A 20,107-nucleotide genomic window follows, 5' to 3' on the forward strand; every position below is an offset into this window, starting at 1 on the left:
TGCTTTTCTGGAAGGCTGAACATTTTCAGGTTGAGCTGGATTTTTTTTTTTTTTTTCTTTAACTGGCTGGGGCCGGGTAACACCTAAGTTATGACAGGGCTGCTGTTGGTCCTCCGTGAGCTGGCAGGGTGAGAGTGAGCACATGTGGGAAAAAAAGATCCATGAGGAGTACTTAAGCCTGCCTGTAAATACCACCTCCACTGTAGATGTGAGAAAAATGAGCCTCAGGGATAAGGAGGCACCCCCCCCCACCACCACCATCACCACCAGGGTCACTTGGATTGTTGCTAGGCTAGGACCATGCTCCATCTTTCTAGAGCTGCCTTCCCAGTGTGGAGGGGCTACCTGTTTTGTATTGGCCTTGTGAAGGGAGGGATAGGGGTTGTTCTGTAAACTGTAAATATTTTAAGGGTGGGCAGGGTGCTGAGGGACAGGTTTTCACTCCTTCCCTCTGCAGATGGCTCACATTTCCCGTGCTGGCATCTTGGCGGCTGCATTCTCTTCCATGAGAGCCGATTACAACCATCTCCCCTCAGCCCCCTTGCCCTCCATCCTGTTCTTAGGAGCCTCACCTCCGAAGGGCTTGTTTTCCAAGACTTGGAGCCCTTATTCTGGCTCTCATAGTCTGCAGCAAACTGAGCCTTTGCCGGCCTCTAGTGAGGAAGTTGGAAGCTGCAGGTGGATGAACGTGGCATTTCTGTGGAGTCAAGTGGCCCGCGGCAGCCTCTACAAAGCTACGCGTCTTTGAACATCTTGCTTCACCCCTTGCTTCTCATGTGGCAGCGTCCACAGTGGAGTTAAGAGATCTGAAGCAAGAATTACAAAGAAAGGCTTATTCGCATGGCAGTTTGGGGTGATGGTGGTAGACGCTGAGCCTTCCACTTAATGAAACACACTTCCCTCTAGGGACTAAGAGTCTTGGCAGGAAAACACAACCAGGTTGGAATTTGGAAAGCCCGTTGGAGTTGTTTGGCCCCTCAGTCTACTTTAGGTAATGTCCTTTTCCCTTGGGGAAGCCATTCTTTAGAGGGGATGGTCATGAAGAAAAGAAAAAAAAAACCCTGAAAACACAAGATTGCCCTGTAGACACATGTGTTTTATGTAGCACCTAAAACTGGGGAGAAGTCTTTCAGTGCTAACTTGGAAAAACAAATTATAGAAGCTTGAACAATAGCTGTTTGACAAATTCACCAAAATTCTTTAGAGAAGTAAAAGTCGTAAAATCGCCTAGAAGATGGGAGACCTGCCTTTTCAGCCTGGCTTATTTATTTAAAAATATATTCTGTGGGGGGGGGGGACATCTATCCTGTGGAGGCTTTAGTACAAATTGGCTTTAAAGATTAAAGCATTCAGAAAAAAAAAAAAGGTTAATGCATTCAAGCCACACTTTGGAATCTGGAGGAAGAGGATGGATTATTCCATAAATGGTGTGGGGATTGCTAACTAAGCATTTGGAAGAAAATAAGGTTAATGATCAACCTCGCAGGATAGATCAGAATAAATTTCAAAGATTAAATATTTAAACGTTTAACAAAAAAAGGGGTCATAAAAGCAATAGACAAAAACATAGGTGATTGTTTCTGTAACCTTGGTGGCAAGAAAGGTTTTTCTCAGCATAACCCTGGTGCACTGGGGAGAGAGAAGGAAAAGACTGATAATTTATATAAAATTTTTGCAAGTCAAAAATGATCATAAATATGATGAAAAGTTAAGTGATGGCTGAAGTATTTGAAACATACCAGGTTCTGTAAAGATATCTTAGAAAACACCTGGGTGGCTCAGTTGGTTAAGTGTCTGCCTTTGACTCAGGTCATGATCCCAGGGTCCTGGGACTGAGCCCCGTGTCGGGCTCCCTGCTCAGCAGGGAGCCTGCTTCTCCCTCTCCCTCTGCTGCTCCCCCTGCTTGGGCTCTCTCTCTTTGTCACAAATAAATAAAATAAAATAAAAAGATTTATTAAAAATAAAAAAGAAAAAGAAAAGAACACTTGTGAGAGGTGCCTGGCTGGCTCAGTCAGTAGAGCATGTGACTCTTGATCTCAGGGTCGTGAGTTCTAACCCAACATTGGATGTAGACATTCCTTAAAAAATGAAATCTTTAAAAGAAAGCACTAGCAAAAGTAAACAATCTAATGCAAAAATGGGACACAGACAGAAAATATGGTTGATTAAAAAAACATCGAAATTATTTAATTTTAAGAAAATAGTTCAGGGGGCGCCTGGGTGGCTCAGTCGTTAAGCATCTGCCTTCGGCTCAGGTCATGATCCCAGGGTCCTGGGATCGAGTCCCACATCGGGCTCCCTGCTCAGCGGGAGGCCTGCTTCTCCTTCTCCCACTCCCCCTGCTTGTGTTCCTGTTCTCGCTGTCTCTCTCTGTCATATAAATAAATAAAATCTTTACAAAAAAAAAAAAGAAAATAGTTCAGGGTGCCTGGGTGGCTCAGTTGGTTAAGCGACTGCCTTCGGCTCAGGTCATGATCCTGGAGTCCCGGAATCGAGTCCTGCATCGGGCTCCCTGCTTGGCGGGGAGTCTGCTTCTCCCTCTGACCCTCCCCCCTCTCATGCTGTCTCTCATTCTCGCTCTCAAATAAATAAAATCTTTAAAAAAAAAAAAAAAAGAAAGAAAGAAAATAGTTCGTATAGGTCTATTGGATTGTTTTCTTTCGTGGCCAAAAACTAGGACACTGCCAGTTTTTTGCTTTTATAGACAATGCTTCTTAAACTATTGTGCAAATGTTTCTGAGGGACAGATGCCCCGGCATTGGAATTAATGGTTGGAAAGGTGAAAGCATTTTATTTTTGGTAAATTTTTCCAGAGTACCCTCCAAAAAATTTGAATCGGTTTACATTCCCTTCCACTGGATATGAAGGTGCCCATTTCCCTATGTTCTTGTGGAAAATGGGCATGTGGTTTATTTTTTGACAGTGTGATAAGGGGAAAATAATTGGCCCCGTGCACATATTTATACCCGTTTTCGTATTCTTGGCAATCACGACGTTCCCCTGGGCTGGCGGGGATTGCTGTAAGTCTCCGTGAGGGTGACCTGGACTCTGATGCACCCTTTCCTGCAGTTCCTGCTCATATTCCACAAGGCTGCCGCCGGGGAGCTGGAAGAGGACAGCGGGCTGATGGCGCTGGCCAAGCTCTCCGAGATCGATGTGGCCCAGGAGGGCGTCAAAGGTGCCAAGGACTTCTTTGAAGCTAAGGTGGGTGCTTCTTGTGCAGGACCGTCCTCCCTCCCTTCACCCTGCCCAGCAGGAGCTCAGTGTCTACCTCATTCACTTGCCCAGGACAAGCAGAACAGCAGTAGCTTAAGTGTGTGTATCGTGTGTAATTGAGGGGGGATGAGTGTGTCTGCAGGCAATCTGAAAATGCGAAGCAAAATGGAAAAACGATCAGATGGTAAGTGCCTTCCATCCTGGTTTCTGATCTGAATGGGTTTGCTGGTACGAGGCTCCGGATTGACTCTGGATCCAGACTTCCCAAAAGAACTCCTCTCTGCCCCAAGCCACAGTTGAATTAACTGGAGCAGATGCCTCTACCTTTACATCTTAAGTGAACAAGTGAACAATGGGGCCAGAGGAGGGCGCCCCGGTGGCCTGCCCCTGCCCCGATTGGAACCAGTACGTACTCCACGGACAGTGGTTTGGGTTGGAAAGCAATCTCCAGTGGGTGGCCCCAGAGCCCTTCTGGGTGCTTCCATTCATTCACATGTTCATCCCATCATCAGACATGTTTGGAGAGCCTCCCCCTGGCTGGGCACTGTCATATTCATCTCCACAGAGTTCCCCTGCAGAAAGAGAAATTAGAGAGCCCTCCAAAGCCCCGGTCAGCCAGAGTAGTAGAGTGCAGTGGGGGAGGGCTGCCTGGGGTCAGATCCTGCCTCCTCCACTGACCCTGTTACCGCTCTGTGCCTCAGTTTTCTCATCTGTATGATGGGGACGATAATAGGATGGCTATGAGGATTAAATGAGCTCACCTATAGAAAGTGTTTAGCAAGTGCCTGGCTCACTGTGAGCGCTCGATACGTGATAGGAGCTGTTGGGACCCTCCCGTCCCAGATGGAAGCCAGCCTCTTGGAGAGTGTTTGCTTATTCCAGGAGTGTGCTCAGAGACACAGTGTCCCTGGCAAACATCCTGGCCATGCTGGCCCCTGAGTAGGACTGTCTCCTTACATCCCCATGATGCCACTTAGAGACCGGGTCAGGCATCATTCTGCCAATATGTAGACTGTGAATCATGGCGGACCCCTAACACCTGCATTCCTCCTGCCATCATCTCAAGATTCTCGGGACAGGCCAACCACATATGGCGCCTTCAACGCCAGCATCCTGGGTCCAATCCTGAAAGTGGTTTGGCCCTTCCTTCCTGACTTAGCATTGATTCAACACAGCTCTGGCAATGCCAGGCACACCAAGCTCTGGAAATACAACTCCTTCACGGGGAGGTAGTAGACAAAACTTGCCTTCCCCAGGACGCACATAGTCTAGGGAGGAAAACAAACTCTCAGCCTTGAAAGAGAGGGAATAGAGAGGAGGGATGGGTGAATTCTGGAAGGATGGGTCCTCTCCATTCATTGCCCGATGAGCCAACACTTGCGGATCTTTCATGATGCCTTGGGCAGGGGCCTAAGATTGAGACCCAAGTTTAATGTGACATTTTTTGGGCCACTGCTGCAACTCAGCATTCCATGCTCTTGTTAAAGTCTGCACGAAGTCTCTGGGAATGATGAAGAATCTTGTAACCCGACTCTGATCCTTGCTCTGGTCTCCACCCCGTGTGCATTTCTTCAAATAACTGTCATGCCTTTTCACCACTGGGGCCTAGTGCCTGCTATTTCTCCACCTGGAATACCCAACCAAAGGCCTCTTCCTGGAAAACTCTACTCCTTCCATGTTTAAAGAGTGGAGGGAGCAGAGTTTGGCTGCTTTTCCTGAGAAAGTCCACCCTCTTCTGTCTGCAGCTACTACGAACAGAAGTGGTGTTATAATGGATCTGTTCAAGGGGCGCCTGAGGGGCTCCGTGGGTTCTTGAGTTTGGCTCAGGTCCTGATAGGCATGGAGCCTGCTTAAGATTCTCTCCCTTTCTCTCTGGCCCTCCCCTGTTCTCAGACATTTTTGGTGAGAGTGCAGAAATTGTCCCAGCTCTTCAGAGAGCAGTTTGGGGCTGGCTGTGAATGCTTCGTATCATTTACTTCTGGGATTCTGCCCCTAGGATTTTATCCCTTAGAGGCACTCATGCAAATAAACATAGACGTGTAGACAGGGATTTTATACAGCATTAACAGACAAATTGGAAACAACCAGAGCTTCCAGTGTCAGGGAATTGAGTCCCTGGTGGCACGCCCGCCCATTTGCACATCCTGAAGCTATCGGAGAATGAGGTACAGCCGCACTCGTGTGTGGACAGATGTCCAAAACAAAGGAAGCAGAACATTATGTTTGAAACCCAAATTTGTTAAATACTAAATACGACCTGGATAATTACATACCCAAGTCTTAGTAATAGCTATGACTGACTGAGGGACTTCTTTTTTATATTTTTGGAATGGAATAGTTTTATAATGTGTGTGCATGATTTTTTTTTTTTAAAGATTTTATTTATTTGAGACAGAGAGAATGAGAGAGAGAGAGCACATGAGAGGGGGGAGGGTCAGAGGGAGAAGCAGGCTCCCTGCCGAGCAGGGAGCCCAATGCGGGACTCAATCCAGGGACTCCAGGATCATGACCTGAGCCGAAAGCAGTCGCTTAACCAACTGAGCCACCCAGGCGCCCTGTGTGCATGATTTTTATAAGGAGGAGAAAAGATTAAAAGAATAACAACGAAATGTTTTGAACTTGTTGTATGTCTGCCTCCTCAACCCAGACTCAAAGGCAGAGAGGTGTGTTATCTTTGTAATTACAGAGCCTGGCTCATAATGGCCCTCACTAAATGTTTGCATGACTCACGAATGGAAGGCATCATCACGCCGATTTGGGAGAGGGCCATCAAGGAGCTGACATTTGCGACAGATGTTCAGAGATGAATGGGGATTCACCTTGTAATCAAGGGAGGGCGTTCCTGCCGTGGGAACAGCAAGCACAAAGGCTCCGAGGCACAGAGGGTAAAGAACGTTGGGAAGCTGGCCCCCGTCCACACCGGATGCAGTTGCACAGGGAGCTCTGGTCTCCCTTGAAGGTCAGGCCTCCCCAGCCTGCTAGCCACCAGAATTATCTGCAGATCAGCTTTTCAGGTCCCCCTACCCCCCACCCCAAACCTACTTTGGATTTTCCAGGGTAGGGCCCAGGTACCGTGGAGCTGACTGAGCTCTGCACAGCCTTGCTTGGGAAACAGGGCTGCAGGTGCCGGGGGCCCTCAGAGGGCCTCCACCTGACCAGCGCTGCATACTGGGGATGGACTGGCCTGGGGAGAAGCTGGAGTCAGGAGGCTTCTCCAGATGTCTGGAGAATTTTAGGTCCATCAAAGGTAGTGACAGTGGAGCTGGGGAGGATCCCAAACTAACTAGCACTCTCAATACTTAATGACTGCTTGCTTGGAGGTAGATAGTAAAAAAAAATGCCACTAGGACTAGGCTTGTGGAGCTGTGTAGAGAGGGGGTGATGATATTTTAAAAATCAAATCAGGGAAGTGCCCCCCTTCCCCCATGGGAATGGTTTGAGGAAGGGGATGGTATGCCCTTTCATCTGAAGGGCACCATAGGGGTGCCTGGCTGGCTCAGTCAGAAGAGCATGTGACTTTTGATTTCAGGGTCATGGGTTCGAGCCCCACATTGGTGTAGAGATTGCTAAAATAAATTAAAAAAAAAAAATGAAGGGTACAATGTTGGTTGTAAATAGTTTCATTCGTGTTCTGCGGGACAGAACTTGGTCATACCTGGCTGCATGGGAGAATACCAAATGCCTTTCTTCCTCGGGATCTGTGTGCCCAGCTGTAATTCTGCTGCTAGGAAGGATGGGGACGCTAGATACTGAGGGTCGTGGGATAATCTTCCACACTTGTCCGTGGCTGAACCAAGCACTGGCAAGAGCTGGAATACCATTACCCTGACTGGGCTTTCTTCTGGAGCCCAGGGTCGGGTCCGTCTCCCCAGACCCTCGGGCCATGTGCCAGGGGAACGTCTTGGAGGATGAGAGAAGGGAGGAAATGAATAGCCTTCATGGACGCCCGACTACACAGACCATGGGATCCGCCTTCACAAGATACAAGTAGCACCTCGAGAATTAGAGGAGAGTGACTATAGTAGAACACAGCGGTGACTGGACCGTGGGGAAGGATGTAAGCAGAGACACAAGGAAACCCTGGAGAAAAATGCCATTTTGGAGGACAGGAGCACTTTTAAGAAAAGTTGAAGTCAGATGAGGCCAGAGTGGGGGTCTTGGGTCTGGCAAGCGGGTCAGTTGGAGATTTTTGAGAGACCAGGTTCCCTGTGGAGGGCAGATGGCAGTAGGGTAAGAGGTGAGTGGGAACTGGGGAGGAACAGCCTGACTTTTCTGTGTAGACGGCTGGCAGAGTCCTGGACAAAGTGGGGATGGTAGCTTGGGATTAGAGAAGAACTTTTGGTTTGTTGTTGTTGTTTTTAAACCTAGAGTAGACAGATGTTGGTGTGTTTTTAGAGCCCAGGGAAGTGGTCCACAGAGAAGAAAACATGAAGACACGGAGTGGGGTGATTGTCGAGACAGGACTCACAGACCATAGAATCAAGGAGAGAGGTAGACTTTTTTTTTTTTTTTAAAGATTTTATTTATTTGCCAGAGAGAGAGAGAAAACAAGTGGGGGGAGCGGCAGAGGCAGAGGGAGAAGCAGGCTCCCCGCTGAGCAGGGAGCCCTACGTGGGGCTCGAATCCAGGACCCTGCGATCATGACCTGAGCCGAAGGCAGATGCTTAACCAACTGAGACAGTCAGGTGTCCCGGCTTTTTTTTTTTTTTTTTTTTTTTAAGATTTTATTTATTTATTTGAGAGAGAGAGCGAGAGAGCACAAGCCGGGGGAGGGGCAGAGGCAGAGGGAGAAGCAAACTCCCTGCTGAGCAGGGAGCCCTACATGGGGCTCGAATCTAGGACCCTGAGGTCATGACCTGAGCTGAAGGCAGACGCTTAACCTACTGAGCCTCCCGGGCGCCCCAAGAGGTAGACTTTTATAGTGGAGAACAAGGACCCCAAGTGAGGGAGTTACAAGGACCTCTCCCCCTCTGACCTGGCCAGCAATAGTGGACAGGTGGGCCTTAGGTCTGTGCCTTATCTAACGCTCACACAGACACTCTGGAGGGAGGTGGTAGCATCCTGCTCTGCAGCTGAGGACTGAGGCTTAGACAGTGGTTTGTTGGTGAATGTTTAGCAACTGGCTCTCTGAACAGAGTACGCATGTACATATATGCCTACGTTTATTATAAATTTTAATGATATAAAGGATAGATAGCACACAATTTACAAATAATAAAGTATATACTACTTTAATTATAAATTCCACATAGTCTATTGATTCTCAAAGAACGACTCCTTGATTTTTGCTGGGCTCTATCTGTTGCCAGCCTATGGTTGCAACTGACAAAAAGAATCTAGGTACAACATGAATGTTGGTTGATATTTTGTTTAAGTTAATTCATAAGAAAAAGTGAAGGGACATATGTCAGAATTTCATTCATTCCTCAATGATGTGAGCAACTTCTTTGCTGAATTTTTTTTTTTTTAAGATTTTATTTATTTATTTGAGAGAGAGAGCATGGAAGGGGGCAGAGGGAGGTGGAGAAGCAGACTCCCCGCTGAGCAGGGAGCCTGATGTGGGGTTCCCTCCCAGGACCCTGGGATCATGACCTGAACCGAAGGCAGACACTTCACTGACTGAACCATCCAGGTGCCCCGTTGCCGAATTGGTAATAGTTTCCAAGTACTGGAAGAATAGTCCCTGAATTTCTTTGGAGCTATTCATAATATAAAGGCTACAGACATTACACATTTTTCAGCTTAATCTGCATTTTTAACATTTCCCTTTCTTAAGAAAAGATTGTCAATGAAACAATAAATCAAGCCCTACTTTGTAGCATTTTGTTGGGTTCCAAGGTGTAAATACTCCCACTAGGGTTGCTTGCAAGCTTCCAACAGGATGTTGCTGAAAGTAGATTTGGAGTCACAGTGCATTATTGTGTAGGATTCCCACCTTAGAGCTATAACTGAAACAGACAACCTCCAAAACAGAAAGAGTAAAATGTAGCAAGATAATCAAGAAACAATGACTTTGTAATATTTATTTCTTTTGTTTCTAATATAATTTATAGATTTATATAATTTAACTTTTAATATATTTTTTAAAGATTTTATTTATTTGTCAGAGAGATAGAGAACACAAGTAGGGGGCGTGGCAGGCAGGGGGAGAAGCAGGCTTCCTGCTGAGCAAGGAGCCTGATGAGGGACTCGATCCCAGGACCCTGGGATCATGACCTGAGTCGAAGGCAGACGCTTAACCGACTGAGCAACCCAGGAGTCCCTATTTTTTTTTTTAACTTTTAATATTTAAAAGCCAGCTCATAAAATTCCTGAAAACCAAACAAGGAAAAAAATAAATAAAGGTGAGGAGAGGTGTTAAGGCTAGACAAAGGGACCTGGGGTCCAAATTTTCAGCCTGAGTCCGGGGACAGAGGTTGATGAGAGTCAGCATGAGCCGGGCTCTACTCTAGGCAATTAAATCTGTCTTCTAGTGACTCTGATGTAGGGAGCCAGAAGAGAACTGTTTGGGACAGAGCAGGGCCTCAAGTGCCTAAGAAATACCTGGGAAATTTTGAAAACATAATTTCCTAGTCCCTAGCCCTAGGGATTCTGATTTGGAAAGAGTAAAAGCATAAGACTTTGTGGTTAATATTTTCAGAGAGATCCTGTGTTCAAACATGGACCCCTGTGCAGTGCAGGGAGAAGGTAGGAAGGGATGTTACCATTTTTCATTGAGATGTGAGAATCTGCATCGTGCTACCAAGGAGATAATGGATTGAAAACCAAAACGGACAGGATAAAGAGCATTGTCGGAAATGGTAAATCTCAGCTGCATTGGCAGAGAAGTGAATGAGTGAGCCAGAGAATACACGAGGTGACACCCAAACGTGGAAGCTCATGATGGAGAAAAGATGATGGACCCAGGAACATGCTAGTTAAAAATAGTGAGAGGTCAGGGCACCTGGCTGGCTCAGTCGGTAGAACGTGGAACTCTAGATTTCAGGGATCGAGCCCCATGTTGGACTTGGAGCCTACCTAAAATTAAAAAAAAATAGAGGTTAGGACACATTGATGTAAAATCATTAAACACTGAATGAAAGGGAATGCTTTTTTATAAATTTGAGATAATAGGTAGACAATGTGATGAATTGTAAAGACATTTAGGTTAACTCCCCCGACCCCAAAAAAACAGTTAAGCTGGGGAATTTAGGGATTAATTCTTCAATGTTACACATTTTTTTCAATGTCACAAACTAGTTCAGACATACTGAAAAAGATTATATCACGTTCATTCTCTAAAGCCATCATGATTCTGATAACATCAGATAAAAACACATCAGAAAAAATATTAATGTAATGAATATAGCGGTGAGAATCTTAAAACATTTGAAGTTTGGGGGCGCCTGGGTGGCTCAGGCATTAAGCGTCTGCCTTCGGCTCAGGTCATGATCCCAGGGTCCTGGAATCGAGCCCCACATCGGGCTCCCTGCTCAGCAGGAAGCCTGCTTTTCCCTCTCCCACTCCCCCTGCTTGTGTTCCCTCTCTCGCTGTGTCTCTCTCCGTCCTATAAATAAATAAATAAAATCTTAAAAAAAAATTTGAAGTTTATGTTAAGACTGCAGGGATAATTTTTAAAAATCTCGAAGGTATCAAATATGAAAAATGTGATCATTTCAGTGAGATAATCTCAAAACATTTGGTAAGTTTAATACTCATTCATAGTAAGACATTTAAAAATACGAAAAAAGGGGCGCCTGGATGGAGTCGGTTAAGCATCCGACTCTTGATCTCAGCTCAGGTCTTGATCTCTGGGTCATGAGTTCAAGCCCCATGTTGGGCTCCATCCGTGGTGGGCGTAGAGCCTACTTTAAAAAAATAAATAGGGGCGCCTGGGTGGCTCAGTCGTTAAGTGTCTGCCTTCGGCTCAGGTCATGATCCCAGGGTCCTGGGATCGAGCCCCGCATCGGGCTCCCTGCTCAGCGGGAAGCCTGCTTCTCCCTCTCCCACTCCCCCTGCTTGTGTTCCCTCTCTCGCTGTGTCTCTCTCTGTCAAATAAATAAATAAAATCTTTTAAAAATAAATAAATAAATAAATAAATAAATAAATAGGGGTGCCTGGGTGGCTCAGTTGGCTGAGCATCCTACTCTTGATTTCAGCTGAGGTCATCACCTCGGGGTTGTGGGATGGGCCTGCATTGGGCTCTGTGCTGGGGGCTTGGGGGTGGGGAGTCTGCTTCCCCTCTCCCTCTGCCCCTCCTCCCCACTTACACGCATGCACACTTGCTCTCTCTCTCAAATAAATAAATAAATCTTTAAATAAATAAATAAATAAAAATGTGAAAAGAATGTGCTTAGTTGGGGCGCCTGGGTGGCTCAATCGTTAAGCGTCTGCCTTCCGCTCAGGTCATGATCCTAGGGTCCTGGGATCGAGCCCTGCATAGGGCTCCCTGCTCAGTGGGGAGCCTGCTTCTCCCTCTCCCATTCCCCCTGCTTGTATTCCCTCTCTCTGTGCCTGTCAAATAAATAAATAAAATCTTTTTAAAAAGGGGGGGGGGGCGCCTGGGTGGCTCAGTCGTTGAGTGTCTGCCTTCGGCTCCGGTCATGATCCCGGGGTCCTGGGATCGAGCCCCGCATCGGGCTCCCTGCTCCACGGGGAGCCTGCTTCTCCCCCTCCCACTCCCCCCCTGCTTGTGTTCCCTCTCTTGCTGTCTCTCTCTCTGTCAAATAAATAAATAAAATCTTAAAAAAAAAAAAAGAATGTGCTTAGTCAACATAATGGGAGAATACTTTCCTCGTTAATATCAAGGCATTCCTTAAGCAGTAATATTAAATAATGTAGTGCAGGTGCAGAAATAAAATTAGTTAGTGGAACAAGATAGAAAATAGTAAAAACAGACCTTCATGTGGGAATTTAGTACATGAAGAAGATAATTTTCAAATCAGTGGGGAAATAATGGGCTATTCAATAAAAGGGTGTTGAGAAAATTGGCTCTTCACTTAGGAAAATGAAGTAAAATCCTTCTATTACATATATTCCTTCACTAACATATAGTGTGGGTGACTTTAAGAGCTGAATGGGAAAATAAAACTAGAAAAATATGAGAGGAAAATGGGTTTAGAGCCCTGGGATATAGAAGACCTTAAACATGACATAAGAGAAAAGCCAGGGCGCCTGGGTGGCTCAGTTGGTTAAGCGACTGCCTTCGGCTCAGGTCATGATCCTGGAGTTCCGGGATTGAGTCCCACATTGGGCTCCCTGCTCAGCAGGGGGTCTCCTTCTCTCTCTGCCCTCTTCCCTCTCGTGCTCTCTGTCTTTCATTCTCTCTCTCTCAAATAAATAAATAAAATCTTTAAAAAAAAAAGAGAGAGAGAGAGAGAGAAAAGCCATGGGGCACCTGGCTGGCTCAATTGGTAGAACATGTGACTTGTTCTCGGGGTTTTGAGTCCTGAGTTCAAGCCCCGCCTTGGGTGTGGAGCCTATTTAGAGAGAGAGAAAGAAACCAGGATGGAAGTGGTTGAAGATTCTGATTACATCAAAATTTAAATATTCCCATGGCCTCAGATACTGTGAAGTTAGACAAGCAAAAGACTAAATAACTGAAAAATATGTTAACGGGACTAAGTCTAAATTTGTAAAGGATGGCAAAGTGGGAAACCCCAGGGAAATGGGTAATTCAGCAAAAAGGATATAAAAGAAGATGCCAGGTTTGTGGGTTTTTTTCCCTATCAGATTGGCAAACAGGAGAAAGGTTACTGATAAACGTTGGCGAGGCTGTGGGGAAATGAGTACCCACATTCCATGATGGTGGGGGTGTAAATTGGAACAGCTACTTTGGAGAGCAATTTGGCAATCTTTACTAAAATAACGTGCAGACCCAGTGGGTTTGGGAATTTTACCAAATTGATGAGACACTGAGATGGGAAAAAAATGAATCAGTTCCAGAATAGAGGGTTTTAAGATGGATGTATCTGAAACAGTATAATTACAGATAAACTTGGTTTAAAGAATTGGCACCGGGGCACCTGGGTGGCTCAGTCGGTTAAGTGTCTGCCTTCGGCTCAGGTCATGATCTCAGGGTCCTGGGATCGAGCCCCGTATCGGGCTCCCTGCTTAGCGGGGAGTCTGATTTTCCCTCTCCCTCTGCCCGCCCCCGTCCCCCCACTCATGCTCTCTCTCTCTCTCTCAAATAAATAAAAATTAAAAAAAAAAAAGAATTGGCACCAAATCCCATTCACAACATCCCCCCAAACACATAATATTTGGAAGTCAATTCAGAATGATTGATATATTGTAAAGGTATCCGTTTGCCCCCGGCAGAATGGTGCAGTTGCAATCAGAATCCCAGCAGGGAGTTCATTCGGTTTGGGTTTTTGTTTTCTCCCGCTAGAACAAAACAATATTATTGTGAAATTAAAGGTTGACATAGAAGTGGGTAATAGGCAGGATATTAAACAGTGTACCAGAAAAGAAGTGAAGTGGAAAGACCAGCCCTAGCAGGTAGAACCATGTATAACACAGTGGCAAATAAAGCGATGGCATCCTCAGTAATGGATGAAGTAAACTTCTGAAGAGGAGTCTTTGCTCTGGGGGGTGAGGGGGTCCTGCCCCGAAGCAGGACCAGGCTCCCATGTCACATGGCCCCAGCCAACTGAGTTCTGTTAGATGGGCTGCTTCATCTCCAAGTTTTCCTCCCCTCCCTCAGTCTGTTGGTTTGTTTTTGCTGCAGGTCCAAGCTTTGTCCTGTGCCAGTAAGTTTGAAGCTGAGCTAAAAGCGGAGCAAGATGAGCGGAAGCGGGAGGAGGAGAAGAGGAGACTCCGCCAAGCGGCCTTCCGGGAGCTCAAGGCTGCTTTCAGCACATAGTCGGGCGACCTTGACCTCCATCCACCCAGTGCCTCACAGATGCCCCCGAGAGAGCTGGCTGGGCATCCTCACCCCTGCCACTCCTGCCCCCCAGCCAGCCTTCGCACCCACCACCCGATGCAAACTCAGCCTCATGGGGCGACAGCTGAGGCTCTCGTCCCTGTGTGGGAGCCCCTCCCAAGGGTCCTGGGATGAGCCAACTGCCCCCCTTGCTTCTCTTTCCTGCCCTCCTCCTGCTGTAGCCAGATCGTGCGTCTACTTGGCAACTTGTACTTTTTCCTTGTCCCTTTGCCGTTCTGCATCGAAGAGTGTTACTTTGTGCAGATACTTGTTTCTTTGCTGGTCCTCAGAGGAGATAGCCCCTGGAGGGCTCTGATGTTAATGTCACCCCATTTTCTTGGGTAATTCTCTGCCCCTCTCCTCTCTGGGTCTCCCTCCCCTTTGTTTCTTATCCACCTTCCCTGTTTTCATTCTGAGCCTGATTCTGCCAGTTGCTTTTGCTGCTTCTGTCTTTTGATGATGGTGAGGTTGAAGGCAAACCAGGCTGGACCACTGCCTGTCCCCTCTTCAATAGGGGGAGTGGCATGCTGCTGAGATGACAGAATAGTAGAAAAATAGAACATTCTGTTCCTTCCTATCACCTTTCTCCTGTCCTTGTAGCATTCCCCACGGACCCACCCCCTTCATTACCCCCTCTATTCATGTCTTCTCATTTCAGCCTTTCCTCCTGCTCTTAAATACTGTCCTACTCAGCTGTAAAAGAAAAATCGGAAGTGATACTAATGTGTAGAAGAATCCCTGTTAATTCTGACTATGCAAATTATATTGTAGCAGACGCCTACATTCCCAAGTGACAAATCCAGAGCTTTTCAAAACCCCCAAAGTCATGACCATCCTCATCTGGCCAGTTTCCAGCTTTTGCTCCCAAGATGTTGAGGTGATGCTGTTCTACACCCAGGGCAAATTTTTATATGTTGTGCGTTCTTGGGATTGCTCGCAAATACCAGGGGTTTGCTGTATTTTTAAAAATACTTCCCAGCATCATATTTATTACTTTTCTTTTGTAACTGCTGTCTTTACAACAGGAAAACATCTGCATTTCTACTTTACAGCTGTCTCTTTTTAAATAAACTGTGCAAATGGACTTTGCCATCACATCCATGTGCTTCTAGTCTTCTTTGATTTGGGGGGAGAGAGTGTTCTTTGCAGGGGCCACATCCATCCCAGGCTCCTGTTTGACACCAGCTCCTGGAAGTAGAGTTAGGAGTGGTAACTGGAGGGTCAGCTTTCCTCAGGGGCATTCTGCGTATTGAGGTTGTGTGTCAGCCGCTCACCCCCTTCCCGTCACCGAGGATTCTCTCAGCCGTAGGTAAAATCTGCGGCTTAAATTCTCTTGCCTCCTAGACCCCTTGAAACTCTGATGAGGGCCAGTGACCCCTCCCTCCTTCCCATGTAGATTCTGGGGCATTTGGGGACCTGAGTAAGGACCTCTGTCCTAAGAGAACACCCATAGCTCCCCAGGGAGGATCGTTTCGGTTTTCGCGCAAAATCAAGACCTACGATTCTTGGGCATTGTTTTTCCAGGTAGGGTCACCCTCCAACCTCCCCACCTGAGGAAGTGGACACGAAAAAGGAACGGAGACACTCTGACCATACAATCCAGGAAGCGTGCTTGGCATTTTCTCAAACAAGCTGAGAACCTCTGTCTACAAAAAAAACCCACACATGAATGTTTATAGCAGCTATTTCTTATTTTCCAAAACTTGGGAGCAGCCAAGATGTTTTTCGGTAGGTGAATGGATAAACTGGTACATTTGTACAATGGAATATTCAGCCATGAAAAGAAATATTAGCAATGAAAAAAAAACTGAGCTGTCACAGAACGACAGAGGAAACTTAAAATGCATATTGCTAAGTGGAAGAAGCCAGTCTGGAAAGGTTACACACGGTATGACAAAACTATGAAAACCATGAAGTAAAAGTCGGGGGTTTTGAGAAGGAAAGGGCAGGATGAATAGGTGGAGCACGGGGAATTTTTAGTGGTCCTATAGTGATCCTATAGAGGTCATTATACATTGTCATTGTCAAAACCCACAGAATGCACCACACTAAAAAGCATCCCCTGATGTAAACTGTGGACTTCAGTTAGTAATAAGGTATCAATATGGGCACATCAATTGTAACAAACATACGCTAATGCCAGATGTTAGTAATGGGGGGAGGGGGGGCAGGGAGAGAGGTATATGGGAAGTGTACTTTCTCCCAAGTTTTTCTGCAAATCTGAAACTGTGCTAGGGGCGCCTGGGTGGCAGAAGCTAGTAGCTTAGCTTCTCTGATCCTCAGTCTTCACCTGTAAAACACAGATTATGATCATCGACCTGGCCGATACCAAGCCTGGCACTTATTAGTGCTCAGGACATAATTGGTTCCCTCTCTATCTTCCCGCTTGCACGACTGCACTCCTGTTTCCTCCTGAGCCCTGGGTCTCCAAAGTCAGGGGCAAAGGATCCCAGGCCAGGGTGGCCCAGTTCTGGCTGCTGCCTTGGCCCCAAGCACAGGTGCCTTCTTTCTCACTTTGTTCTTTTGAGGCTCCTGACCTCACCAGCCCAGGGAGATTCCTGCCGCAGCGCCTGCCCACCTGCCACACCCCCTGCAGCTGCCACTTGCTGAGTCCTCCCGGCTGGATCACTGGATCACGTGACCCGACACCTGTGGCCTTGCCCCTGCTCAGATTTCTGCCTGCTCACCCTGCCTGCCCACCAGGCCGGATTCTGGTCACATCTCTGCCCACAGGGCTGACTTATAGGAACAATGGTTCCATAGCTATCCCCAGGGTCCTGTGCTGGTGGGAGGTCCTGGGGTGCAACTTAGGGTTCCACAGCTTAGGGAAGTGCTGAGGCTAGACCTTATCGGGTCAGTTTCCCCTCCCCTGCATCCTTTCTGAAACCAATCACTTTTAGAACTCTGCCACATGGTATTGGAAGTGCACAGTGCTCTTGCCTTTTTGAAGGGCAATTTGGTAGACTGTTAAAATTGAAAATTGTGGGCACCTGGGGGGCTCAGCTGGTTAAACAACTGCCTTCAGCTCAGGTCATGATCCTGGAGTCCCAGGATCGAGTCCCACTCGGGCTCCCTGCTCAACAGGGAGTCTGCTTCTCCCTCTGACCCTCCCCCCTGTCATGTGCTCTCTCTCTCATTCTCTCTCTCTCAAATAAATAAATAAATAAAAGCTTAAAAAAAATTGAAAATTGTAGGGGCACCTGGGTGGCTCAGTCAGTGAAGGGTCTGCCTTCAGCTCAGGTCATGATCCCAGGGTCCTGGGATCGAGCTCCACATCAGGCTCTCTGCTCAGCGGGGAGCCTGCTTCTCTCTCTCCCTCTGCCTGATGCTTTGCCTGCTTGTGCGCGCTCTCCTCTGTCAAATAAATAAATAGGGGAGGCTGGGTGGCTCAGTTGTTAAGTGTCTGTCTTCGGCTCAGGTCATGGTCCCAGGGTCCTGGGATCAAGCCCCGCATTGGGCTCCCTGCTCCACGGGAAGCCTGCTTCTCCCTCTCCCACTCCCCTGCGTGTGTTCCCTCTCTAGCTGTGTCTCTCTCTCTCTCTGTCAAATGAATAAATAAAATCTTAAAATAAATAAATAAATAAATAAATAAATAAATAAATAAATAAATAAATCTTTTAAAAATTTTAAAAATAAATAAAAATTTTAAAAAACAAAAAAATTTAGTTATTTATCTTTGCTTTAGTGAATCATCTCATAACTTAGTGGCTTAACACAATAATTAACATATATCATCTGACACAGTTTCTGAGGGTCAGGAATTCAGAGGCATTTTAGTGGGTGGTTCTAGCTCAGGGTCTCTCATGAGGCTGCAAACGTCAATTGGAGCTGCAGTCATCTGAAGGCTCAAGTGGGGCTGGAGGATCCCTTTTCAAGTTGGCTTCATCATATGGTTCGCAAGTTGGTGCTGGCTGTTGGCCAGGGGACTCAGTCACTTGCCACATGAACCTCTCCACTGGGCCGTGTGAGTGTCCTCACAACATGGCAGCTGTCCTCCCTCAAACAGGTGAGACAAGAGAGCAGAGATAAACCGCGATGTCTTTTAAAACCTGGCTTCAGAAATCACACTCTGGGGGGTGCCTAGCTGGCTCAGTCAGTAGAGTGTGCAACTCTTTTTTTTTAAGATTTTATTTATTTATTTACTTGACACAGAGAGAGAGAGAGAGAGAGAGAGAGCACACGCAGGGGGAGAGGGAGAGGGAGAAGCAGGCTTCCCACTGAGCAGGGAGCCCCACATGGGGCTCGATCCCAGGACTCTGGCATCATGACCTAAGTCGAATGCAGATGCTTAACTGACTGAGCCACCCAGGTGCCCCTAGAGTGATCTCAGGGTTGTAAGTTCGAGCCCCACATTGGGTGTAAAGATTACTTTAAAAAAATCTTAGGGGTGCCTGGGTGGCTCAGTCGGTTAAGCGACTGCCTTCGGCTCAGGTCATGATCCTGGAGTCCCGGGATCGAGTCCCGCATCGGGCTCCCTGCTCAGCAGGGAGCCTGCTTCTCCCTCTGGCCCTCTCCCCTCTCATGAACTCTCTCTCTCTCTCATTCTGTCTCAAATAAATAAATAAAATCTTTAAAAAAAAAAATCTTAAAAAAAAAAAAAAGAGGGGCGCCTGGGTGGCTCAGTCGTTAAGCGTCTGCCTTCAGCTCAGGTTGTGATCCCAGGGTCCTGGGATCGAGCCCCGCATCGGGCTCCCTGCTCGGCGGGAAGCCTGCTTCTCCCTCTCCCACTGCCCCTGCTTGTTTTCCCTCTCTCGCTGTGTCTCTCTCTGTCAAATAAATAAATCTTTAAGAAAAAAAAAGAAATCACACTTTGTTATTTCCTCAATATTCTCCTGGTTACACAGGTCAGCCTGATTGGAGTCTGGTTGGGACAGAATCAGTCAGGGTTCTTAACTGCAAGTAGCAGGGTCTAAGCAGGCCTGATTTCAGCAGAAGAGGAGCTGACTGAAAAGACAGAGGAGCTCACAAGATCACTACTAGCAGGGTTGGGGGATTAACCTGAGGAAACCGTCAGGAGGCCAGATGACTGAGACTATAACCTAAAGCACACCATGGGAACCAGCCAGCATGTGCCACTGCCCTGGTTGACCAGAACTTTGGGGTGTCCTGTTTCTTCAGGTTCTTTTTTTTTTTTTTTTTAGATTTTATTTATTTAATTACTTTAGAGAGAGAGGAGAGAGAGTGAGCAAGGGGGAAGAGTAGAGGGAGAGGGACAAGCAGACTCCATGCCTAGCACACAGCCTGACACGGGGCTCGATCTCACAACCCTGAGATCATGACCTGGGCCAAAATCAGGTGTCAGATGCCTAACTGACTAAGTCACCCAGGTGTCCCTGTTTCTTCAGGTTCTTCATCCAGGTCCAGAGTCTGAGGCTGAATCCAGTCATGTGCCCATGTGTTAGGGGTGGGAACGGTTAGTATCTGGACAGTTTGTCATCTGTAAAGGAAGGCAGGCTCTGCCTCTGGCCAAGATTTTTGTTTCACCCAAACGTGGGAAAGTATTTCAGATGCAGAATAGCTGTGAAAGAGTAGCAGCTGGGCGCCTGGGTGGCTCAGTCGTTAAGCGGCTGCCTTCAGCTCAGGTCATGATCCCAGGGTCCTGGGATCGAGCCCCGCATCGGGCTCCCTGTTCAGCGGGAAGCCTTCTTCTCCCTCTCCCACTCCCCCTGCTTGTGTTCCCTCTCTCGCTATGTCTCTCTGTCAAATAAATAAAATCTTAAAAAAAAAAAAAAAAAAGGAGTAGCAGCTGTCCATTGCAGAGATACTCATGAGTTTGATCGAGGCGTTTTACTTCTGAGAATTTATCCTACCGGTAAATATAACCATGAACAAGGGTATATTTAGAGCGATACTCATTACTGCATTGCTTGTAATAGCAAAACTACTGGAAACAATGAGGATGTCTATCAGCAGGGGATCGATTAAGTATATTATGGTACAGACATGTAAACGAACACCGCTAGGCAGTCATTTAAAAAATGTGGAGGA

General features: G+C 46.9%; 1 protein-coding gene across 2 annotated transcripts in view; it reads left to right on the plus strand.

The window, feature by feature from the left end:
- The window catches only part of EFHD1 (EF-hand domain family member D1), a 45,634-nt gene extending 28,028 nt beyond the window's left edge, over window positions 1–17,606 (plus strand). Inside the window, exons 3-4 of one of the 2 annotated variants that reach the window (XM_045867724.3) lie at window positions 3,070–3,204; window positions 13,925–17,589. In XM_045867724.3, the coding sequence (XP_045723680.1) occupies window positions 3,070–3,204; window positions 13,925–14,059 (270 nt within the window). In that variant the 3' untranslated portion in view covers window positions 14,060–17,589. Of the gene's footprint in view, window positions 1–3,069; window positions 3,205–13,924 lie in introns of both variants that reach the window. The other variant, XM_064587257.1, reaches the window with a different exon arrangement.
- The last annotated feature ends 2,501 nt before the right edge of the window (window positions 17,607–20,107 follow it).

Source organism: Mirounga angustirostris, unplaced genomic scaffold, assembly GCF_029215605.1.
Source record: "Mirounga angustirostris isolate CCGP_5_RB_7025 unplaced genomic scaffold, mMirAng1.0.hap1 SCAF_3, whole genome shotgun sequence".
NCBI lineage: Eukaryota > Metazoa > Chordata > Mammalia > Carnivora > Phocidae > Mirounga > Mirounga angustirostris.